This window comes from Ceratotherium simum, chromosome 10 (genome assembly GCF_057802395.1).
Source record: "Ceratotherium simum simum isolate JZ-2026a chromosome 10, ASM5780239v1, whole genome shotgun sequence".
Taxonomy (NCBI): domain Eukaryota; kingdom Metazoa; phylum Chordata; class Mammalia; order Perissodactyla; family Rhinocerotidae; genus Ceratotherium; species Ceratotherium simum.
The window spans coordinates 64,697,042-64,723,198 of record NC_141909.1 but is presented as its reverse complement, the minus strand read 5'-3'; the positions used below and the strand labels follow the sequence as shown (position 1 = coordinate 64,723,198).

General features: G+C 36.4%; 1 protein-coding gene across 1 annotated transcript in view; it reads left to right on the top strand.

Annotated features, from left to right (window-relative positions):
- The window catches only part of COG6 (component of oligomeric golgi complex 6), an 89,748-nt gene that overhangs the window by 4,514 nt on the left and 59,077 nt on the right, over window positions 1-26,157 (top strand). The window contains exons 3-8 of the mRNA XM_004443177.3: window positions 2,739-2,810; window positions 13,317-13,375; window positions 18,865-18,976; window positions 20,469-20,551; window positions 20,915-20,985; window positions 24,054-24,147. Coding sequence (XP_004443234.1) covers window positions 2,739-2,810; window positions 13,317-13,375; window positions 18,865-18,976; window positions 20,469-20,551; window positions 20,915-20,985; window positions 24,054-24,147 — 491 coding nt within the window. The remainder of the gene's footprint in view (window positions 1-2,738; window positions 2,811-13,316; window positions 13,376-18,864; window positions 18,977-20,468; window positions 20,552-20,914; window positions 20,986-24,053; window positions 24,148-26,157) is intronic.

The following is a 26,157-nucleotide window of genomic DNA, read 5'->3' as shown; positions in this document are numbered from 1 at the left end:
GGACAGAGGAGTATGTTAACACCATGAGAATGCAGTCAGCAAAATCTGATGTTGAGAACTGTACAGCAAATGAACTGGTTTCTTCAACAAATAAATTGTTAGAAAAAGCAAAAGAGAAATAGGAGTGAGAATCTGTAGATTTAAAAAAGAAGAGAAATATCAACCAATTACCATTTGTGAATCATATTTGGTTCCTGACTTGAACAAGTTATAGAAGAATTGAGACAATTGGGGAAATTTGAACACTGACTAGATATTTGCTATTAAGAGATTATTGTTAAATATGTATAAATGGCATTATGGGTTTTTTTTTGAGTCCTCTTAGAAGTATATATTGATATGTTTATGAAGGAAATGATATGATATCTTGAATTCAAAATAATTCAGTTTGTTGGGGAGGGAGAAAATGGGAGGGGGGAGAGGTAGAAAGTGGATAGAGAGATGGAACAAGAGTGGTCATGAGTTTATAATTGTTGAAGCCAGGTGATATGTACACAGGCATTCCTATTTTCTCAACTTTTGGAAATTTTCCGTAATAAGTTTTTAAAAAGTTTATCCTACTCCAGTTATATTTCACAGTCTAGAATTTTATTTAATTGGTGAAAAAAAGAAGACAGTTTATTCTAAGTTCAAATGAAGACTTTACTTTAAAGGCCCTTGAATTACAATTTAGTAAATCTCTGCATTTAAGTCATATATTGAGATGTAATTTCTTTCTTTCTTTTTTTTTTTGTGAGGAAGATCAGCCCTGAGCTAACCTCCATGCCAATCCTCCTCTTTTTGCTGAGGAAGACCGGCTCTGAGCTAACATCTATTGCCAATCCTCCTCCTTTTTTTCCCCCAAGGCCCCAGTAGATAGTTGTATGTCATAGTTGCACATCCTTCTAGTTGCTGTATGTGGGACGCGGCCTCAGCATGGCCAGAGAAGCAGTGCATAGGTGCGCGCCCGGGATCTGAACCCCGGGCTACCAGTAGCGGAGTGCGCACACTTAACCGCTAAGCCACGGGGCCGGCCCGAGATGTAATTTCTATTATTTTACAAGTCAAATCCATTTAGTGTATTGTGGTAGCTAAAGTAAATATTAGGAGTAGTTATTGTTGACCAGGCTGGCTGATAATGCCATAGTACTTTTCTTATTAGGTTATACTGTGAGATTTAAGGGAAATGGTGAGATTAATTAGCTTACGTATCTGCTATTGCTGATGTTAATTGATATGTTGAAATCATGCTGCTTTTACTCTTCACCTCAAAGCAGTTTAGGACTTAGTTTAATAATTTATTTACATCCTGTTAAATCATCCTATTTATAGTAAAATATAGAGAATAACATTTGAAAATATCTGGTGCTATGATTTTTATAATTCAAAGTACTTTATAAACAGAAGGGAGAAAATCTTAATTCTAGAACTAAGATTTATGCTCATACTCTTATCTGTGATTTCCCAACTCTGGCTCATTTTCATATTTTGTTTATAGCCCTGCTTGGCTGCTTTCTTATCTCTTGCCCTGTGATTGGCTATCCCTTCATAAAATGTCATGTTTTTCTTTGAAGGTCTGAGCATTGTGTTGAAAGGGATTATAGTGAGACCCTGTCTACCATGCAAATTTTTCTTCCTTGCATATCTTTCTGTTGTGTGACACTGAAGTGAATTGGGAAAAAGAAGATACTAGTGCAATAGGAAGCTAAATGTGATTTTGTGATATCGTATTTGCGTATTAAGAGATTGGTTCAGTGAAGTCTAGAGCATGGTTTAGTAAAGAGTGTAGAGTCTGGGAGACCTGGTAGGAGACCTTTTTAAATCAATCCATGGAAGAGAGAGCAGGTTTTGCTTTGACCTGAACTAAAGTAGTAGCTGTTTGGGTAGTAAAAAAGAAGTGGATAAGACAAATACATTAGGGGTATAGGTGATAGGACTTAGTGACCAGTTAAATTCATGCATATGTGGAGGGGACTGGAGGTGGAAATACATAGGGAGAGAGTGTTACTGAGAAAATGATCAGATTTTTGGCATGATCTAATATGTGGTGACTTTCAACAAGATAGGAGGAGGCACTATTGTTAGTTTAGTGGGTTTTCAAATTTGCTTGTTTTTATTAATTAAAAGTTACAAATAAATCGTTATAGAAAAATTAGTAAGGTCAGAAATAGAACAATTACTTATGATCCTAGCACATATATATATATTTTTCTAAAAAATGGGGAGGTATTATATGTATTGTTTTATATCACTTTTTTTTTTACCTCATATAGACATCTTTCCATGCGAGTAAACATACATATATATACACACACACACCCACACACACATATATACACACACATTATCATTGTTAATGTATGCATAGATTTCCATTGTGTGGTTGGAAATGTTTCATATTTTCCATTTGTTTTAGGCCAGTGTGTGTTGATCATCCTTGTACGTATATTGTTGCACACTCATCTGATTAATTTCTTAGAATAAATTCTTAGTATTAGAATTTCTGAATAAAGAGGTATTAATATTTTTAAACCATTTGCCATTTCCTATTGTCACATCCTCTAAAAAGAATATATTAGTTTTTTTATGTCTTTTCTAACACTGGATGTTATTCTCTTTAATCATTTCCAGTCTTAAATATGGGGTCTTTTGTCATGCTTTGGCAAAAAAAATTCATGGGATGAAAATAAGGATTTGGCTAAGAGAAGAGAAATTTCTTTAACGATATATATAATGCTTGTTGTTACTTTTCTTTTCAGGAACTTGAAAGCATAAATGAAGACGTTCAAGCAATGAGCAACTGTTGTCAAGATATGACAAGTCGCCTACAGGTACTATATAATGGCTGGGTTTTAGCATAGTTCCTGGTACAAAGTAAGCTTTCAAAAGTTGTTAGGTAGGTCTATAAAATGTATAGATATCTAATACATCATGCCCTGTAGGAAGTTTGAATGTAAATATTATGCTTCTTATTTTTTTTAACTATCAATGTCTTTGTGTTTCTTTGGGTGATGGTTTGGGAATATTGTTCAGTTAACTCCAGAAGCCTTACTAGTTTGATCTAGCCAGGTCAAAGAGCTAACTGTATAGAATTTTGATAAACCTTTTAATCCTATAATATCTCTTAAGTCAAGCAGAAATGAATTCCTTGGTAGAAAGCCTTAGGAGTAAGTCTAAACTAAAGTTATGCCCGAAAAAGACCCAGCTTTATGATGATTCATGCTCAGTCTCAAAAAAGAAAAATCTCAGAAAACTGTGCATAATTTTACATCTGTTTATTCAAGCCTTTCTAAACCTCTAGTTTGGGTGCAGAGTTAGCATTTAGCCTATTACCCTCAGTCATATAATTTTGGAATAGTGAGTAGAATAGGTTCCTCCTTAAAGTCAATAATGCTGTCTACTACCTTCACATTTTTATTCCAAACTTTTACCTCTAAGATTCTCCTGGAACTGTTGACAGGAAGAATCATTAATCTATGCATATTCCACAAACTAATTGTAGTCTACTTGCATAATCTGTCTGCAGAACTAATCAATTTCCTGTTTCTCTAAAATTTTAACTTTCCTATCTTGTCTAAATTTTTATATTCTTACTAATATGTGAGATATTATTGGCATATTTATTTTCCAATCTTTATATCTTTGTTAAATATACAATACTTAAATCATCATATAATCTTTGTTAATTATTGTCATTTCACATTTTTTGCATGTATTACTTTTGTTGCTTAGTAACTGATTTTGACTGTTCTTTTTCTTTAACTTTTTCCATTTTTCTTTTTCTCATCTTCTAGCTTTTATGATTTAACACCTTTTCTCAGAGAAAACTATAGTTTATAAGGTTTTCTGTATTATATTCTTGTATTTATTTTGTAATATTAATTTTATATTTTGTGTTATTTTGGATTACTCAGTTTCCTCTGTTCTTAGTGGTAGTGCCTCTTGTTTTCTAATTCTTATCCTTAATTATATTTTTATTTTTTTAATCATACCTATTTTTTTAAAAAATTTTTTGTTTATTGCAGTAACATTGGTTTATAACATTATATAAAGTTCAGGTGTACATCATTATACTTCTGTTTCTGTGTGGATTACATCATGTTCTCATGTTCACCACCCAAATACTAATTACAATCTATCATCAAACACATGTGCCTAATTATCCCTTTTGCCCTCCTCCCTCCCCCCTTCCCCTCTGGTAACCACCAATCCAATCTCTGTCTCTATGTGTTTGTTTGTTGTTGTTATTGTCTATTACTTAATGAGTGAGATCATACGGTATTTGATCTTCTCCCTCTGACTTATTTCACTTTGCATAATACCCTCAGTGTCCATCCATGTTGTCACAAGTGGCTGGATTTCATCGTTTCTTATGGCTGAGTAGTAATCCATTGTGTGTATATACCACATCTTCTTTATCCATTCACCCCTTGATGGGCACTTAGGTTGCTTCCAAGTCTTGGCTATTGTGGATAATGCTACAATGAACACAGGGGTGCATGTATCTTTGTGCATTGGTGTTTTCAAGTTCTTTGGATAAATACCCAGCAGTGGAATAGCTGGATCGTGTGGTATTTCTATCCTTAATTTTTTGAGGAATCTCCATAGTGTTTTCCATAGTGGCTGCACCATTTTGCACTCCCACCAGCAGTGTATGAGTTCCCTTCTCTCCACATCCTCTCCAACATATGTTGTTTCCTGTCTTGTTAATGATAGCCATTCTGATGGGCGTGAGGTGATATCTCATTGTAGTTTTGATTTGCATTTCCCTGATAGTTAATGATGTTGAACAACTTTTCACATGCCTGTTGGCCATCTGTATATCTTCTTTGGAGAAATGTCTGTTCAGGTCTTTTGCCCATTTTTTAATTGGGTTGTTAGTTTTTCTGTTGTTGAGATGCATGAGTTATTTATATATTTTGGAGATTAAGCCCTTATCAGACGTATGGTTAGCAAATACCTTCTCCCAGTTGTTAGGTTGTCTTTTCGTTTTGTTGATGGTTTCCTTTGTTGTGCAGAAGCTTTTTAGTTTGATGTAGTCCCATTTGTTTATTTTTTCTATTGTTTCTCTTGCCCGGTCAGACATGGTGCTTGAAAATATGTTGCAAAGACCGACGTCGAAGAGTGTACTGCCTATGTTTTCTTGTAGAAGTTTCATAGTTTCAGGTCTTACATTCAAGTCTTTAATCCATTTGGAGTTAATTTTTGTGTATGGTGTAAGGTGAGGGTCTACTTCCATTTTTTTGCATGTGGCTATCCAGTTTTCCCAACACCATTTGTTGAAGAGAGTTTCTTTTCTCCATTTTATGTTCTTGGCTCCTTTATCAAAGATTAGCTGTCCATAGATGTGTGGGTTTAGTTCTGGGCTTTCGATTCTATTCCATTGATCTGTGTGTCTGTTTTTGTGCCAGTACCATGCTGTTTTGGTTTCTATAGCTTTGTAGTATATTTTGAAATCAGGGAGTGTGATAGCTCCAGCTTTGTTCTTTTTTCTCAGGATTCCTTTAGCTATTCGGGGTCTTTTGTCTTTCCATATAAATTTTAGGATTCTTCATTCTATTTCTGTGAAAAATGTTGGAACTTTGATAGGCATTGCATCGAATCTATAGATGGCATTAGGAAGTATGGACATCTTAACTATGTTAATTCTTCCAATCCAAGAGCATGGAATTTCCTTCCATTTCTTTGTGTCTTCTTTAATTTCTTTCAGAAATGTTTTATAGTTTTCCGTGTACAGCTCTTTCACCTCTTTGGTTAAGTTTATTCCTAGGTATTTTATTCTTTTTGTTGCAATTGTAAATGGGATGATATTCTTAATTTCTCTTTCTGCTACTTCGTTGTTAGTGTATAGAAATGCAACTGATTTTTGTATGTTGATTTTGTATCCTGCAACTTTACCATATTTGTTTATTACTTCTAAAAGTTTTCTGGTGGATTCTTGAGGGTTTTCTATATATAAGATCATGTCATCTGCAAATAGTGACAGTTTCACTTCTTCCTTTCCAATTTGGATCCCTTTTATTTCTTCTCTTGCCTGATTGCTCTGGCTAGGACTTCCAGTACTATGTTAAATAGGAGTGGTGAGAGTGGGCGTCCTTGTCTGGTTCCTGTTCTTAGAGGGATAGGTTTCAGTTTTTCACCATTGAGGATGATATTAGCTGTGAGTTTCTCATATATGGCCTTTATTATGTTGAGGTACTTTCCTTCTATACCCATTTTATTCAGAGTTTTTCTCATAAATGGATGCTGTATCTTGTCAAATGCTTTCTCTGCATCTATTGAGATGATCATGTGATTTTTATTCTTCATTTTATTAATGTGGTGTATTATGTTGATTGATTTGCGAATGTTGAACCATCCCTGCATACCTGGAATAAATCCCACTTGATCATGGTGTATAATCTTTTTAAATATTGTTGTATGCGATTTGCTAGTATTTTGTTGAGGATTTTTGCATTGATGTTCATCAGTGATATTGGCCTGTAATTTTCTTTTTTTGTGTTGTCCTTGTCTGGTTTTGGTATCAGGGTAATGTCGGCTTCGTAGAATGAGCTTCCCCACCTCCTCAATTTTTTGGAAGAGTTTGAGAAGGATAGGTATTAAGTCTTCTTTGAATGTTTGGTAGAATTCACCAGGGAAGCCGTCTGGTCCTGGACTTTTATTTTTGGGGAGGTTTGTGATTACTGTTTCGATCTCCTTGCTGGTGATTGGTGTATTCAAATTCTCTACTTCTTGATCCAGTTTTGGAAGGTTGTATGATTCTAAGAATTTATCCATTTCTTCCAGATTGTCGAATTGGTTGGCATATAGCTTTTCATAGTATTCTCTGATAATCTTTTGTATTTCTGAGGTGTCTGTTGTAATTTCTTCTCTTTCATTTCTGATTTTACTTATTTGAGCCTTCTCTCTTTTTTTCTTGGTGAGTCTAGCTAAAGGTTTGTCAATTTTGTTTATCTTTTCAAAGAACCAGCTCTTGGTTTTATTAATTTTTTCTATTGTTTTTATGGTCTCTATTTCATTTATTTCTTCTCTGATTTTTATTATTTCCCTTCTACTGATTTTGGGCTTTGTTTGTTCTTCTTTTTCCAGTTCCTTTAGGTGCTTTGTTAGATTGTTTATTTGAGATTTTTCTTGTTTGTCGAGATAGGCCTGTATTGCTATAAACTTCCCCCTTAGAACCGCTTTTGCTGTATCCCATAAATTCTGGCATGTCGTATTTTCATTTTCGTTTGTCTCCAGGTATTTTTTGATTTCTTCGTTGACCCAGTCCTTGTTCAGTAGCATTTTGTTTAATCTCCACGTGTTTGTGGCTTTTTTGATTTTCTTCCTATAGTTGATTTCTAGTTTCATACCATTGTGGTCAGAAAAGATGTTTGGTATTATTTCAGTCTTCTTAAATTTATGGAGACTTGTTGTGTGGCCTAATATGTGATCAATCCTGGAGAATGTTCCATGTGCATTTGAAAAGTACGTATATTCTTCGGTTTTTGGATGGAATGCTCTGTATATATCTACTAGATCCATCTGTTCTAGTGTATCATTTAAGGCCAGTGTTTCCTTATTGATCTTCTGTTTGGATGATCTATCTGTTGGTGTAAGTGGAGTGTTAAAAAAGTCCCCTACTATTATTGTGTTACTGTCTATTTCTCATTTTACGTCTGTTAATAATTGCTTTATATATTTAGGTGCACCTACATTGGGTGCGTAGATATTTACAAGTGTTATATCCTCTTGTTGGATTGCTCCCTTGATCATTATGTAATGCCCTTCTTTGTCTCTTTTTACAGTTTTTGATTTATAGTCTATTTTGTCTGATATGAGTACTGCTACCTCAGCTTTCTTTTCATTGCCATTTGCGTGGAGTGTCTTTTTCCATCCCTTCAACTTCAGTTTGTGAGTGTCTTTAGGTCTGAAGTGTTTCTCTTGTATGCAGCATATATATGGGTCTTGTTTTTTTATCCAGTCAGCCACCCTATGCCTTTTAATTGGAGCATTTAGTCCATTGACGTTTAAAGTAGCTATTGATAAGTATTTACTTACTGCCATTTTTTAACTTTTTTTTCCTCAGTGTTTTAGTCATCCTTCTCTGTTCCTTTCCTCTTCTATACAGAATTGATGGTCTTTTTAGTTTGACCTTTGTCTGAAAGCTCTACTCTTTAACTCCCCTCCTCCCTCCTTTTATGTTTTTGATATCATCTCTAACCTCTTTTTTGTGCATTTGTATCTGTTACCCTCTTGTCATGGAAATAAATAATTTTTCCTGTTTGTGGTCTTCTCTTTTCCCCTTAAATCAGTCCCTTTAACATTTCTTGTAGCCCTGGTTTCTTGGTGACAAACTCCTTTAATTTTTGCTTGTCTGGGAAATTTTTTATCTCTCCTTCCATTTTGAAGGATAACCTTGCTGGGTAGAGTATTCTTGGCTGTAAGTTTTTTCCTTTTAGCACTTTAAATATATCATACCATTCTCTTCTAGCCTGTAAGGTTTCTGCTGAGAAGTCAGCTGATAACCTTATGGGGTTTCCTTTGTATGTAACTTGACTTTCTCTTGCGGCTTTTAGGATTCTCTCTTTATCTTTAATTGTGGACATTTTGATTATGATGTGTCTTGGTGTGGGCCTCTTTGGGTTTATCTTGTTTGGGGCTCTCTGTGCTTCCTGTACCTGGATGTCTGTTTCCTTCCTTAGGTTAGGGAAGTTTTCATTTACTATTTCTTCAAATAGATTCTCTGCCCCTTTGTCTCGCTCTTCTCCTTTCAGGACACCTGTAACACGCATGTTAGTGCGCTTGATGTTGTCCCAGAGGTCCCTTACACTGTCCTCACTCTTTTTAATTCTTTTCTCTTTTACCTGTTCAGCTTGGGTAATTTCTTCTAGTCTTTCGTCCAGCTCACACATCCGTTCTTCTGTATCCTCTACTCTGCTTTTGAGTTCCTCTAGTGAATTTTTCATTTCCAGTATTGTATTCTTCATTTCTGATTGGTTCTTTTTTATATCTTCCATTTCTTTGTTGACATTCTCACTGAATTCATCTATTCTTCTCCCAGATCAGTGAGCATCCTTAACACTCTTTGACCTCTCTGTCGGGTAGGTTGCTCATTTCTGTTTCACTTAGTTCCTTTTCTGGGGTTTTGTCCTGTTCCCTTACTTGGAATGTATTCCTTTACCTCCTCATTTTGCCTTTCCCTGTGCTTGTGTCTACGTATTAGGTAGGTCAGCTACGTCTCCTGCTCTTGGATAGGTGACCTTATGTAAGTGATGGCTTAGGAGGCCTGCCGTGTGCTTCCCTCAGTTCTCAATGTTCCACGGGTGACCCCTATGTGGGCTACGTGTGTCCTTCTGTTGTGGCCTATTTGCTCTCTCTGTAGGCGCCCAGGGAGGCCGAGTTATGCTCCTGGCCAGCTGCTGTAATGCTCAGCTGCTTGTAGTTGTTGTGGGCCCTTCAGTCTCTTTATCAGGTGTGGGGAGCCCCAGCACAGTTGGCTGCAAGTTCTAATACCACATTTGTGTTGCAGTATTTCTTTTAAGTGAGTAGGCCCCCAGCATGGCAGCTTATTAGGCTCAGGGCTTTACAATTGCTATAAGCCTCCAGCCTTTAGCTCTCTTACCAGCTCTCTGAGGATTGCAGCTGGGTGGGCCTGGCCTCAGGCACAGGAGCACCCAATTGTTTCAGGCTTTGGAAGGTGTGTCAAACCCCCTATGTGGGTCTTTGAGAAGCACAAGTCTTCTGCAGCTGACAAGCCCTGCCGCCCACAGGTCCACACACACAGTCAACGCAGTCCTGCCCCATGTGCGCGCCCCGACCTCCCGAAGCGGACCCAGTCTTTTCCCGGCGGGAGTCCCACACACTCCACCACTGCCCCACACTCTCCACCCGCTCCTTGTGCACGCCCTGCCCCACTGAAGTCGGCTCAGTTGCCAGGCTGCAGAGAATCCAGTCTCCAATCTATGCAGGCCCACAAGTTGCCTGAGGGCTTGTTGTTGGGTGGGGCCAGTCTCTAGGGTGGGCTGCCTGCCCTAGCTGAGCTGGATTAAATTGGTTCTCTAGTAGGTAGGGCAGACTCTGGGCTAGCAGGCTTCAGGGAGAACTCCAGTGGCGTCTGTGTCACTACGCCCACACCAGGCCACAACAATGGCCGCCGCCAATGCCCCAGTCCCTGGAGAGGTCTCACCTCTCACCGAGATGCACACAGGGCCTATTAGGTGAGTCTCTTTTCACCAAAGCACTGTGCATCTTTCTTTCTGGTGATTTTGGTTGCTTTCTGAAACGGGTGAGTTTGCGCATGGGCCCTTTAAGAGCAGGCTTTACTTTCTTTGTGAACCAGCTTTTCTGCGGATACTCCCCAATGTTTTAGTAGCAGGCAAAGTCAGATATTCTGCCACTTGTCTCAGTTGTGCTGGGTCCACAAAATGCCCACAGTGGGGGCGCTCCCTGGCTCAGGGCCCCGTGCCTCCCGGGAGGGCTCTGTACCTGTGGGCTGCTCCAGGGCAGCCGTGAGGCGCTGTGGCTTGTGAAGGCAGTGTTTTTCCCCTGCAGAAGGGAGTTTCTGCCTCTTCTACCTCAGTTAGGATTGACGTTGTTGCAGGAGTTTCTCTTATCCAGTTTTCCGTTCCGTCTCAGGGATAATTTTTCCACGAGTAGTTGTAAATTGGCTGTGTCCGCGGGAGGAGGTGAGTTCAGAGTCTGCCTATGCCGCCATCTTGATTTCCTCTCTGTTTTAAATCATCAAGTGTTGTCCTCTGTGTTGTCCTTTGTGATTTCTTTGCACCCCCAATCCTGTTTTTTTCCTGTAATGGCATGGACCTTTTTTTTCTTTTTTTTTTTTGGATCAACTTTATTGAGGAATAATTTATGTACAATAATAAACTGCATCTGTTTGAAGTGTACAGTTAATGCATTTTGACAGTTTTATATACCTATGAAACAACCACCATAATCAAAGTGTATTACATTTTCATCACTTGCAAAAGATTCCCTCCTAGCTTCTTAGAATATTAAAAAATATTTTGTGCTACCTATTGTTTATATTCATTTTTGATTCTTACATTAGTAGGAATTAGATCCATGATTTTGTATAATTTTATTTATTTATTTATTTTCCCCCAAAGCCCCAGTAAATAGTTGTATGTCATAGTTGCACATTCTTCTAGTTGCTGTATGTGGGACGTGGCCTCAGCATGGCTGGAGAAGTGGTGCGTCGTGCGCACCCGGGATCCGAACTCAGGCCGCCAGCAGCATAGCGCGAGCACTTAACCACTAAGCCACGGGGCCAGCCCAGATCCATGATTTTGAAAGTTTGTTTGTCGCTGGCGCTAACTAATTTATTTGAATATAGTGTCATTGGACTCTTAACAGTACCCACTCCTGCTATCAACTCTAGAATAATTTATTTTCAATTTGTTCATTCATAAAGAAAAGTATTTCTTGGAATGCCCCCCCCTTCATTATAGGCTGTTATTATAAGGACTAATTTAATTAGTTAATATTTTCTAAAATACTTGGGATTTGGGACATTTTAGAAGTTATTATTATCAGATACATTTAGAAATTTAGAAATTTAACCAGTAATTTTTATATGCTATGGTTTATCCCTTTGTGGTGTTGCTTGAATAAATTACATTTAGAGGTATATATTTATTATTTAATGAGAAATAATCCTTAACATTTAAGATAAATTGACTGGAATTCTTTTAAAATAATAATCTTACTAAACATTGATATTAAACATTATTTCGGAATCAGTATCACGATTTATAAATGAAGAGTCGGGAAATATGCAAGAAATTCTTGTTATATAACATTGTACTCAAGTATCATATTTCAGTGGTTAATAGATGGTGTCATTTGTAAGATATACCCTTAATTTAATGATGACTGAGGCTAAAAAGAAGCTAGTAAATATTTTTTGATACTGATTTTGTGAAGCATTCTTTTTTCACAAATGTTAAAATGTAGATATCTTTTAGAATTGAGGAAATACTGTATCTAAAAAAATCGTACAAAACAAAAATAAGATGGAAGTGGATCTTTAAAGCAAAATGATATTAGGAAAGATAAGCATTTGAAGAAGTTATTGGATTTAAAGAGTAATAATTTTAGAAGAGTACCACGGGAGCCATCATGTTCCGCTCCATTCCTTAAAAGTTAGCAATCTGCTGAATTATCTACGTTCAAATTTATATTCTTAAGAATATCTGCTCTTTGCTAGACACATAATTTAGTTACAAGGAACACAGACTCAAAATAGCTTCACTAGAGATGGGTCCTGGGCTTTGTTAGTGACGGGATGCATATGAAGCAGTAAGACAGAAAATTTCATTGACAATCTGAGAGTTCGTAGAAGGGTTAGGCCTCTAAGAACCCAGAACCTAAGGGCACGGGTTCTAATGCAGCTCTAGAAACATTAGCAGCAGAAGCTTGGCTCTTTATTGTAGTGTTCCAGCATGAAAATGACTCAGTATCTTCATGTTTACTCTGGTATCCTTTGACAGACTGACCCTCCACTGTTTGTGTTCTTGTCTACCTTATAATTTCTGCTTACTAGTGGCTTTATTTATATATAATTCTGGCTTACTTAATGTGCCTTCAAGGCGTGGACCCTATGTCTCTGCCTCTCGCCCACTTGTTTCTCCTCTCATATGTTCAAGTCTTTGGGAGAGAAACTGATTGGCTATACTTGTCTTCTCTTTCAGTCCACTTTATAAATATTTGCCTCATCTTTGGATTTCATCAAGTTTTCACTCCTGATCCTTTCATTTCTGGCTTGGGGGAGGGAGGATTGCTTAGTGTGAAACTTGGTCAGGAACAGCCCTGTGTCCTTGAGACAGGGCGATCTCTAATCTTCATCAAAACCCTGTATGAGGGGTCATTTGTATATTCTAACTCTCAAATTTTTGTCTCCATCTTTGGCCATTTCTTTCGAGTTCCACACCAGCGTTTCAGTGACTTGAACTTACAACTCCATTTAGAGGTCTCATGGTATCTTAACATGTGCATAACTGAAGTCGTGTTCTTCATCCTTGACTTGCTCGTCCAGGGCTCTATTTTACTAAAAACCATCGTGAACTGTTAAATTCCTTAGTCAGCATCCTGATACCTTTTCCTTTCTTGTAAGCCTGAGCATTATGTGTATATTGAGAATTCTGAGTGAGTTCCTCTCAGGAAAGGTAGTGTATGAGCCTTGAAAATCTATTTCAATTACTTGGGCCTTTTTTAAACTTTTGACTTCTGGAATGTGATCTCATTTACAGTAAGTCTGAACTCTAGTAAGTGGTAGTATTAGTTTTCTGAAGTATAATAAAATTGAAATGTATTGATATTAGATATGTTTATAATTTTAGGCAGCAAAGGAACAGACTCAAGATTTAATAGTAAAAACCACTAAGCTTCAAGCTGAAAGGTAAGTTTTTCTTTATGTAGTCACCTCTTCATTGATTTGGGGATTAAATGCAAAGAAAATTATAGATAACTCCAAATCAAAGGTAAAACAAAATAATAAAAAACATGATTCAAAATACAAGGTTCTAAGCTGTTATCTGAGAGTAAAATAAACAAAACAATAGTTTAGGAACATTAATCTTAATATTGGGATTGAGGGATCAATCCCTCTTTGGAGGTAACGATGTGTTGTTTATTGTTTGCTGTGGCATTAAAAAATGATTGATTTTTAAAATGTAGATGTTTTCAGATTTTTAGTAATTTTTTTTTCACAATCATTGTCTCTTATTTTTTAACTATGATTAATCCTCTCTGGTATAATAAAGACTTAACCCTATAAATTCTTCTTGTAGTAGTTTACAGATAGGTATACTAATATTTGTTGACTGCATAAATGTGTGAATGAAGGTGAGTACAATATGGATTCATGTATTGTAGTGTGTGTTACAATCTCTTGTAATTAATTGTTGGTTTGATTGTCTCTTTTCCTTCTAAACTGTGAGCTCTTTGAGAACCATGACAATTTCTTATTCTCTTTTTGTGTCTCCAGGGCATACCACATTGTAGATTCAATAAATAGTTTTTGAGTGAATGAATGTGGAATGCAACTATTCTAACGTCAGGAAAGGAAAATAAAATAAAAACTTTTCCATAAGCATTGTACTGGAGCTGGTAACATATATGGGCCTCTGATTAATGTCTACAGGAGGCAGTGTTAGAACATTGTGCTTCTATTCATATATTCTCAAAACTATCTAAGCAGGGTTGTGTTCACTGTTTTAGTAAGCCTATGAGAGTGTTTTGGACTGGTATGCTTTGGGGAAGTGAAAATTTGTGACATCCTGGTATCCCAAGAGCTGTAGACAGAGATGATGTGCCAAGTGAACATTTGTGTGAATGTATTTTAGGAAAATTATATAGCAGAAATTGTGATAACAGATTCCTGGGAGCTGGCAGAGTGTTGTTTTTCCATTTTTAAATATTACCTTTTCTTTTTAGCAAGAAACTTTGTTAAACAGCAGTTAGCTTTAGAAGTAGAAATTCTATGGGCTTATTTGGATAACGATGCTTGTATTCAGATAAATGTATAAATGATAGGAATATTTTTCCAGCTGGGTTAGAAAGTCAGTCATTGTGACAGCTGATGCTCTAATAGGTGAAGTTTGATGTAGAATTGTCTTCACAGAACTGCAGCTTAGCATTTCCCCTTCGTATTTAGTTGATAGTCAGAAGATGGGTTTTACTGATGATCAGGAAAGGCTATATTCACGTGACCATACTAACATTTTTTAATACTATTGAAATCAACTATTCATTATATATATCATTGTCTCTTGTAAAGGCCCACCAGCCAAATTTCTCTCTGGACTCAGAAAAATAGACTCTGGTGAATGTTTATGTTTCTTTTTGGGGTGTCGTATGTTAAAGTGAAAAGAATGTAGGCTTTGAAGACAAAAACCTGAATTCTAATCTAAATCTTGAGTGAGAGCTCGTTAGATTTTTAATTTTGTACAAGTTATTTCTCAGCCCACTCAGCCTGTTTCCACATCTGAAAAAAGGGAGTAATAATCTATATCACAGGGTTGTTTTGGTGATTAAATGATTTACATAAGGTGCTGAACGCACTGCTTGACATCCATCAAGGAACGTTACCCCTCCATCCCCCTCCCCTTTTATTAGACGGAGAAAGCTGGGTAGGACGTCTTGTTTCTATATTGACTTTGATGGCTAGGAAGCTTAGGCTATTTTTTCCTAATTGCAATAGCTTTCCTCAGCTGTGTTATTTACTTTCTCATCCTTTCTCTTTATTTCTTACTATTTTACTTTTTAATAGTTTTAGTTGTATTTGTTATAAACTGTTTAAATTCGGGTTTTGACATTGATAACACATTACAATATAAAACCATTTATTTTGCACCAATATACAGGTAAAAAATGTGTTATAGAAGCATATGTGATGTATATTCTTTCATTGCCTAATAAGAGATGAGGAGGGGGCGGAGGAGCATCACATCTCCTTCTTCCATCCTCTCTCATTTATGTGTATAAAATTTCAAGAAGAAAATTAAAATCAGATATAACTTACCACCTAGACATGGCCACTATTAACATTTTGGTATATTTCTTTCCAGAGTGAATATGTGTGTGTAATTATATTTTACTTTGTTCAGTTAATATTTTATGTGCATTTTCCTATATCTTTTATTTAAAAAAAACATGGTTTTTAATGGTGGCATTATATTTTGTCTTGTGAATGAACCAACATATGTTTAAGCATTCTTAAATTGTTGAATATTGTATTTCCATTATTGAAAATAATGGTTCGGTAAATTTTTCTACAGCTTGCTTTGTGTACTTATAAAATAGCTTATAGGTCATTTTGTTAGTACATGTAAATCTATCTCATATTTTTTATCTGCTGCAATTATATTCCACAATATGTATTTGCCATATTTATTTATACATTATATAACATATAATATACAGTGATTACATGAACACATCTCAAATACTCTAGAAGTTGTAATTTATAATAACCATTTATATGTTTTATATTAACATTTATTTCATATAATTTTTATTTAGATAATTAAAAACCCTCCAAAAGATAGCATATTTCAATTGTGATGTAAGATGAGGGCAAGGTCTGCATCATATGTACCTTTTGTCACACCAGACCCTGGCTTAGGACCTTTACACATGGTAGGTCCCCACTAATGTTATTCGATTGCACAAATACTCCCAAACCAAATCATTTGACCATCTAACAGTAACTTTCTGCCAGAATGGTTGTGAAATTTTACCTGGGAAGAATATATATGGTGAAGCGAAAGAGTAATATGATTTTAAAAATAGATTAGAATTTATTCTGTCACTACTTTAGAAATTGTCATCTTGAGATACCAAACCCTTGCTTTAGCAGTGTGGGCTATTGTTAAACATATTTTTGGAGAAAATCTTTTGTAGATTTAGAACCTGTGGTTCAAAGTCTTTATTTCATGGATCAATTTTTGGATACAGTCTATTTGGAATGAATTTTAATGATTAAGGAATATGATCAAGATGGGTAATACTAGATTTGGTTAAAACAAAATGAAGCTAGAGGCCAGCCCCGTGGTGTAGTGGTTAAATTTGGCATGCTCTGCTTCAGCAGCCCGGGTTTGTGGGTTCAGATCCTGGGCGCAGACCTACACAACTCATTGGCGGCCATGCTGTGGTAGCTACCTGCATACAAGATAGAGAAAGATTAGCACAGATATTAGCTCAGGGTGAATCTTCCTCAGTGGGAAAAAAAAAAAAACACCCAACAAAATGAAGCTATAAACTAAACAATTTTCCTTTTTGCCTAACAAATTAACTCTAAAGATAGATCCAAAAGAAGCTCCAAGAAGGTTTTATTTGTATAGTCTCAAGGCATTTTATGAAGTTTTATAATTACTTTAAGTCCTATATGAGAACGATTGGAGCTCTATCTAAGAGTATAAAACAAAACCTGTTAAGGTTAACTTTTCATTATCAGTAATAAGATGATTAAGGACATAGGCTATTTGAATCTGTATAGATTTAATTAAGTGATTTATGTTATCATTTGAGATAAACGGAACATTACTGCCACCTGGAGGACTTTTCCTGTCTAACTTTCTATACTGTTTTCAGCAGGAGCTTTTGGCTTCGTGAATTTAAAATCTCACAATCCAAGAGTGCAAACAAAGATGGCAAACTCATTATACTGTCTATACAAGTACTGTTAATGTTTATCTTTGTTTACTCTTATTTGAATATTGTTAGATTGTAGAATATTACTGCCCTGTGAATACTAGTGAAACACTTATAATTTTATTTATATATTTTCACATCTAAGATAGGAGCCAGGAATGTTGAGTTTCTACTCAGGTAGTTCATATTCCTCACTTGTCTGTAGATGGTGAGCCTGCTCAGTCCTTCAAGTCCTTGCTGGTTGCATTCTAGGCTAGAGTGGCTTTCCCTAATGGTCAACTAGTCTAGATAAGTTGCATTCAGATATAACTTAAAAGACTTTTTTTATTACCATAGTATGCAGAAAAAGTGGGGAAGGCAAAAGTGACTTTGTGGATTTATGAGGAATTAGTAAATGAGTTCTTGACTTCTATTTCTAATGTGAAATAAAAAAACAATAGACCTGACTTTTGGTGGTTGTATACTTCATGTGAAAACATCAAAGGCTTAGTATTTTTTAGTGACTGAGAAGAAATTAGTTGAAAATGATCGTATTTCTCTCCTGTAAGATAACCTTGTTATTACAATGTGAACTATTCAAAGTACATGTAAGTGGCTGAGAATCTGTAAAGCAGGGACCATTTGTGAATTTATTTCTTCTTTGCATAGTCATTAACTCCTACTCTGTGCAAGTATCTGAGATAGAACAATATCAGCTAGTTTTATCACCTACATGCCTGATGAGTTTCCAATATTTGAGGCAGAAATGAGGTTTTTGAAGATGTTGGGAATCTTTCACATGTTTGTTTTAAAAAGTTATTATGTCAGAGATATAATTTGTTTTGAACTATGCAAATGAACAGTGTGCTTGATTTTTTCTTTTTTTTTCCCCTTTTCTCCCCAAAGCCCCAGTAGATAGTTGTACGTCATAGTTGCACATCCCTCTAGTTGCTGTATGTGGGACGCGGCCTCAGCACGTCCGGACAAGCGGTGCTCCGGTGTGCGCCCGGGATCCGAACCCGGGCTGCCAGTAGCAGAGCGCGTGCACTCAACTGCCAAGCCATGGTGCCGGCCACATTGTGTGCTTGATTTTTTTTTTTTTTTTTTTTTAATTTTTTGTTTATTGCAGTAACATTGGTTTATAACATTGTAAAAATTTCAGGTGTACATCATTGTACTTCTATTTCTGCATGGACTACATCATGTTCACCACCAAAATACTAATTACAACTCATCACCACACACATGTACCGAATTATCCCTTTCACCCTCCTCCCTCCCCCCTTCCCCTCTGGTAACCACCAATCCAATCTCTGTCCCTATGTTTGTTTATTGTTGTTATTATCTACTACTTAATGAAGGAAATCATACGGTATTTGACCTTCTGCCTCTGACTTATTTCACTTTGCATTATACCCTCAATGTCCATCCATGTTGTCACAAATGGCTGGATTTAAATCGTTTCTTATGGCTGAGTAGTATTCCATTGTGTATATATACCACAGCTTCTTTATCCATTCGTCCCTTGATGGGCACTTAGGTTGCTTCCAAGTCTTGGCTATCGTGAATAAGGCTGCAATGAACACAGGGGTGCATGTACCTTTGCAAATTGGTGTTTTCAAGTTCTTTGGATAAATACCCAACAGTGGAATAGCTGGATCATATGGTAGTTCTATCGTTGATTTTTTGAGGAATCTCCATACTGTTTTCCATAGTGTGCTTGATTTTTAATGCTTGTTTTTATTGTTATTGTAGTCAGAGATTAGAAATAAGAGCACAAGTTGCTGATGCCTTCTTATCCAAGTTCCAGCTGACTTCTGATGAAATGAGTCTTCTCCGAGGTACAAGAGAAGGACCTATTACTGAGGTATCTTGCTTTTGTTATAATCATTTAAAGCATAGGAGTTACAGATGTTATAGAGAAATCTTTTTTTAAGGTTTTATTTTCCCATCTGAAAAAAAAAGTTCGAAAACATTTTTAAATTTGAAAATTAAAACGCATATTTTAAATTATCTTTATTTTATTTTTTGTTTTTCAAAGCAATACATGTATTTGTTTTTTTTTAGAAGTCAAAGAGTACAATAAGGCTTATAAAGAAAGCCTACATCACCTCTTCCACTCTAAGTCCTTTGTCAAGCATTTTCAACTTTGTTGATTGCTTCTTTACAAGTCCGTATTCTGGATCTGTAGCTGAAAAGAATATGCTTTGATTATCTATGTTAACTCTTTTTTATTGATCTTCTATCCTGAAATATGAGGGTTTAGCCTCTTCCAGCCCTGCCCCTTCCCCTACGTGTATGCATGTTCTCTTTCCTTCATACCTCACAGTACAGTTATATGGCATTTTATGTCACAACAGGGAAAATTTTCCTTTTTTTTTTCCTTGAAGACACTCAGTTTTTCCAGAAAGGAATCTTTCAGTTTCCTAACTGGGAGAAGCTATAAACCCACACCTGCTGTCATCATTTTGGGATCTGAGGGCAGGAAAAGTGCTTGAGGTGGGGTGGAGTCTCTCTGAGTGGCTCTTGATAGATGTCACTGTTCTCTTACTGCCTAGGCTGGAATGGAACCAGTCACCTGGTTGTAGGGAGTTAAGTAGGTTAGCGAATTGGTAGGAACATACTCATCTGCCCTTGTAGTTTGAGGTACTTGGCATATTTGAAATATTTGACATCTCACCCTTTCTCCACTTGGCAGAAATAGTAAACGATATTAGAGATTTTTTTTTAATAATTTTATTCTCAAGAAGAATAACATTCATTATTTTCGTGGTTAGAACACTATTTGTGGTTATCTGGAAACTAAGGCTCCAATATATTTTTCTAAAGGGAAAAAAATCTTGGAGTTCAGCATCAGTCAACTCCTGCATATTTAATGAGCATCTTTTATGCATCCAACTTTGCATTCTCGTCTTGGATGAGGGGGCAAGGACAGGTACATAGAAGAATATATAAAACATCATCGTCAGTGATAAGAAAGCCATGCTTAGTTAAATCATAAGACATGTAATACATAGCACATTTTCTTCATGTAGTAATCATTAGGTTTGCATTTCTCTCTCACTAGACCATACACTTCTTAAGGACAGGGATTTTTGTCTTTATAAAAAATTTTGTATCCCTGGCAGCTAGCACACTATTTGGCATATGGTAGACATTGAATTAATATATATTTTAAAATGTGAGTAAATATGTTGCATTTTCTAAACAAATTTAGAGAAAGTTGAGACCAGCATAGGAAAGCTTTATTAGAGTAGGTGAAAGAATTTGTTTTTCCTTTGTAGTGATATTTCAATTTAGAGTAATATAATTTTACCTGAAAACATGGATATTTTAAAGTCACATTCTTAATTTTAAAGGACTTTTTCAAGGCATTGGGAAGAGTAAAACAGATTCATAATGATGTCAAAGTTCTCTTACGTACAAACCAGCAAACAGCAGGGTGAGTAACCTTTTCAATTCATAATTGCATTGCCTCTTATATTTCCAGAATTTTGAAAACATTCTTGTTCTTTTTGAAACTATCTGACATTTTATGAAATAGGAGTTTAATTTTTATCTTTGGATAAGGAGGGAGTTATATCCTGATGTGTTCAGAGTAAAACAGCAGTTGGACAACTAGGTGATGGTATTAAAATTTGACATTTATTTAATTATAGAAAATTGAAAAATCATTCCATAAAATGATAAAAAGCTAATACGCTGTAACCAAATCATTCTGTAATTAAACAAAATAATTAGGTGCTTAGATGTAGCTATTGGCTCCTAAGAGTTTAAATTATAATAAATCTTTAATTTTTTTTAGTTTAGAAATTATGGAACAAATGGCCTTGCTTCAAGAAACAGCTTATGAAAGACTTTATCGATGGGTTCAAAGTAAGTGGTTTCTTTCATGTGGTCTGGATTCATGAATATCAGTGTTACATTTTTTTATTTCACTTGGTCTTTATTTGATATCATTTTGATTTTAGTAATCAAAAAGTATTTTTAAAAAGAAAAACTACGGGGCCGGCCCCGTGGCTTAGCGGTTAAGTGCGTGCGCTGCGATGCAGGCTGCCCGGGTTCGGATCCCGGGCGCACACAGACGCACTGCTTCTCCGGCCATGCTGAGGCCGCGTCCCACATACAACAACTAGAAGAATGTGCAACTATGACTTACAACTATCGCTTGGGGCTTTAGGGGAAAAATAAATAAATTAAAAAAAAAAAAAAAAAAAAGAAAAACTACATTTGAACATAATGTCTGTGTTTGTATCATGAGCATCTACTATCAGTCAAGCAACATGCTTGATTAAGGATGGGAATAAAAAATAATGTCAATATTTCTACCCTAGATTATCTTAAAGTTGATTAGACATCTCATTTTTTATATCACTGTATTATAAATGGTGAATTAATTTTCTATTGCTGCTGTAACAAATTACCACAAACGTAATGGCTTATAACAACACAGATTTATTATCTTGTAGTTCTCTAGGTCAGAGATCAGACATGGTTCTCACCACAAAATTAAAGTGTTGGCAGGGCTGCATTCATTTCTGGAGGCTCTGAGGAGTAATCTGTTTTCTTGTGCATTCAGTTTGTTGGCATAATTTTGTTCCTTGAATGTGTAGGACTGAGGTCTAAGTTTCCTCTCTGGCTGTCACTGACGGCTTTTCCCAGTTTCTAGAGGCTGCCTGCATTCTTTTTCTTTTGGCCTCTTCCTCCTTCTTCAAAGCTAGCAGAGGAGAATGGAGTCACTCTCTCACTTTGAATCTTGCCTGCCTCTTCTTCTATTCTTTTTTTTTTAAGATTTTATTTATTTATTTTCCCCCCAAAGTCCCAGTAGATAGTTGCATGTCGTAGTTGCACATCCTTCTAGTTGCTGTTATGTGGGACGCGGCCTCAGAATGGCCGGAGAAGCGGTGCGTCGGTGCACGCCCGGGATCCGAACCCGGGCCGCCAGCAGCGGAGTGCGCGCACCCAACTGCTAAGCCACGGGGCCGGCCCTCTTCTTCTATTCTATATCCCTGACTAACTCTTCTGTCAGCCTCTTCCACTTTTAAGACCTATGTGATTTCCTTGGACCCACTTGGGTAATATGGGAAAATCTCCCTATTTTAAGGTCTGTTACCTAAATTCCATCTGCAGTCTCTTTTGCCATGTAAGATAACCTGTTCATGGGTTCTAGGGATTAGGAATCTTTGGAGGGCCATTATTTTGCTTACCATAAATGGTTTATTTGCTTTAGTTTTATTTTAAAAAGTTTCATTAGGCTGTTCACAAAATTAGCTGTTAAAACCAAGGAGACAAGGTTAAAACCAAGTTAAGACGGCAAGAATGGAACAGGAACACATGATATATATATATATTTTTTATTTATTTTTTCCCCCCAAAGCCCCAGTGGATAGTTGTACGTCAAAGCTGCACATCCTTCCAGCTGCTGTATGTGGGACGTGGCCTCCGCATGGCGGGAGAAGCGGTGCATCGGTGCGCGCCCGGGATCCGAACCCGGGCCGCCAGTAGTGGAGCGCGCGCACTTAACCGCTAAGCCACGGGCCGGCCCAACACATGATATTTTAATAGGTGTTGACAGCTGACTGTTGGACAGAGTTGGGATTAAATCCATTTAAGCAGTAACACTTGTACTAGACTGTGAAAACACCTAATTTTCTGGTTCAGATGATTTACTCTTTATCTCCAAAACGTGTTTCTTTTTCTACCTCTTGTTTGTACTGTTTTATCCTATTTGGAGTGTTGTCTGACTTTGTCTCTTTATATCCCAGACCTACCTTAATCTTCAAAGCTGAATTTAGGTTCTGCATCTTCCTGGAACTCTCCCTGACTACATTTAATCAAAAATCACTACAGTGATTTTTCACATCTCTGAACACTAACAGTTGGAAATATTTATTTGGCATTTAATGATTTACTACTCTATTATTACTTTTCATATATGTATATCTTAGCCCTCCAGTTAGATTTATTTCTCAAAGGCAAGGATATTGTCTCAAATTTCTTGGTCTTCCATGGCATCTAACATAGTGGTTCCAGATTGTGGGCCTCTTTCACCTATAGATTCTGGAGTCATTTTAAGACATCTCCAATTCCATACGTGTGTATGTTTTTCTGAGTCAGTGCATGCTGAAAATATACTGCTAGTGTGTGGTCCTCATATACCAAATGTTGGGAATTTCTGAACAAGTTTGAAGTTCTTTGAACATAGTGGACACTTTAAGCATTTTATGGATAAGATTAGAAGAGTAAAACAAAGAAAATGTTGATGTAGAGATTTTTCAAAGTTTAAAATCTAAACTTTTAGGGGCCGGCCCCGTGGCTTAGCGGTTAAGTGCGCGCGCTCACTGCTGGCGGCCCGGGTTCGGATCCCGGGCGCGCACTGACACACCGCTTCTCTGGCCATGCTGAGGCAGTGTCCCACATACAGCAACTAGAAGGATGTGCAGCTATGACATACAACTATCTACTGGGGCTTTGGGGGAAAAAACAAATAAATAAAAAAAGAAAAAAAAATAAAATCTAAACTTTTAAAATTATAGTCCTATTTACCATATATTAGTTATGCATATAAACATTTTTAGCAAACTGCTTGAAGATTGCTTCCAAGGGACGGAACTGGTAATATATTTTTAGTACTCCTCTCCTACCTTGAACATCGCCAGATGTTCAGTGAATATTTGTTTATCGATTGGTGTCTTCAGAACTGGTTTTTTAATAATAATGAAATAGAGGTTTGGGGTGTACTGGTCATTTAAAGTTATATAAGTACTTAAATTTTTAGTTTGGTTGACAGCATAAACTAATTTTTGATTGGCATATTTTCTAGGTTTTTCCACACATTTTTTTCATGTCATATTTGCTATAGAACTGAGACTCTGGGTGTACAGCAGACATAATAAAGACCTAACTTTAATTTAATAAGAATTATAATGTTAATTATTTTTCAGGTGAATGCAGAACATTGACACAAGAATCATGTGACATATCTCCAGTATTAACTCAAGCAATGGAAGCCCTGCAGGATAGACCTGTCTTATATAAGTTGGTGACTTGTTCCAAATTAAAAAACCCTACTTTTTCAATAATTTACATTAACTTTCAGTATTATCAAATTCATATACAATAGTTTAACATTTATAATAATTTACAATGATATTTTCATCTCATATTATATATGTATCAATGCTAGCATCAGCTTATTGCATGTTATGTGCTATAGAATGCAGGAGGGGGAAACCAAGGGGTCCCTGTGTCTAGACTGGCTCTTATTTATGGGGAGGTTGAGGGATTTTTCCCCAATCTGTCATCATTAACTACCTTGGAATTGTAAGTAAAACTCCAGTATCAATCCTGTCCTGGAGAGGTCAAATAGGAGACTGAGAAATATAATTACTCAGAGATGAAAAAAGAAAATTTAAAATCAGGATTCTGTTAGTAGGATTCAAGAAAAGAAAGTGGCCAGGTCTTTGATCTTGTAAGTTATGCCAGCCAGGAGTGATAATATGTGATAATATTTTGGATAAGAACCTTATGCATTATTAACTTGTTTACATATTTTTTATTATTCTGTATTTTAATTTTGTTATTTTATTTCTCACATAAAATAGAAGTCAATACTTTTTTATTTTTAATGCCTAGAATAGTATGAAAATAGGGAGACCAAGTGGGGAGTTATAATTCAGGAAACAGCCAGGGGACTCCTACATAGGCATTGAATCCTGCTCTGAATCATGCCTTTCAGATGCTATAACGTTTTTAGAGGATTTCCCTATTACTCTTCTTTTTGATTGCAGCATTACTTTAGTCTATAATAAGATTCTAGAGCACAAATGCTGGGACAGCTGTGTAACAAATAGCATTCCAGTGCGGCTTACTGAGTACTTATTTTGTGTTAAGCACAGTCCTAAGTGCTAGAGCCACAACATCAGTAAAACACTGCCTGCCCTCAAATTGCTTTATTTTATGGAGCCTGACATAAACACATCCGTTTTAATGAATATGTTAATTGCTGTTCTAGAGGTCATGTCTCAGGCGCTGTGTGGCTCAAGTATTTTGTGGTAGGGGAAAGGGATGAACATTAGGGAAAGTTTCCTCCGGGGAGTAGGCATAAATTGAGTTCTGAAGGTTGAATAGGCATTTTCCAGGAAGAAGAGGAAGGAGAGAACATTCTAGGTTGAGGGAACAGCAGGTGCAAAGATGTGCAGTGAGAAAGAGCATGCCCCTTGGGGAAACTGATTGCAAAAGCTTGCACTAGCTGTTGGGTTACTAGCAAGAGCCGGATCATAGTAGTCCTGAATGTTATACCTGTGCCTATATGATGAACTGATGTTTGCTATTGATCACCAGCTCAGCAGATTGTACCTACTTTGAAATTTCTTCTCCATCTTTTTCACTTTAAGGTATTGGTGTTTGATTATGAGAGTCTTTAGTACTTAAAACATTTAGTGTTTGATTTTAATAAAGTGTTACATTGTCCACGAATTCATATTGTTCCCAAGGTTAATATCTTTTTAAAAAATACCTTTGTTTTGAGCATCTGAAAAAGTCAGCTGACTTCTACCATGTAAATATATTTTTACTAAATTATGATTCTTGATTAATCCTTGGAAAAGAGCAATATTGCATAAAGATTTAGGAGGTGGGCTCTGAGTCAGATTTTTTGACAAGCCCCCTGAACCTTTCATAAGTTCGGTTTCCTTAACTGTAAAATGAGGATCAAAATAGTGCCTCTCTTACAGGGTTGTTGTGAAGATTAAATTGGGTTGTTCATATAAGGTGTTTAGCATAATGCTTTGCTCATCATTAAATATTAGCTATTTTTTTATTTTGAAAGGGGATAAACTGGAAAGTTGTCAACTAAAGAGGAATGTATTTAGGGCCTACATGACAGCTAGAGAAAAGCTTGAAAGACAATAGAGCTATAATAGAGAGGCGAAGATTTATCGCTGAAGGACATATGTCAGGGAATAGGGGGCAATTGTAGAATTTGGAAGATTGTCAGAGGCATAGGAAGGAAGAAAGATTTTAAGACGAGTTGATTACCTTAAGATG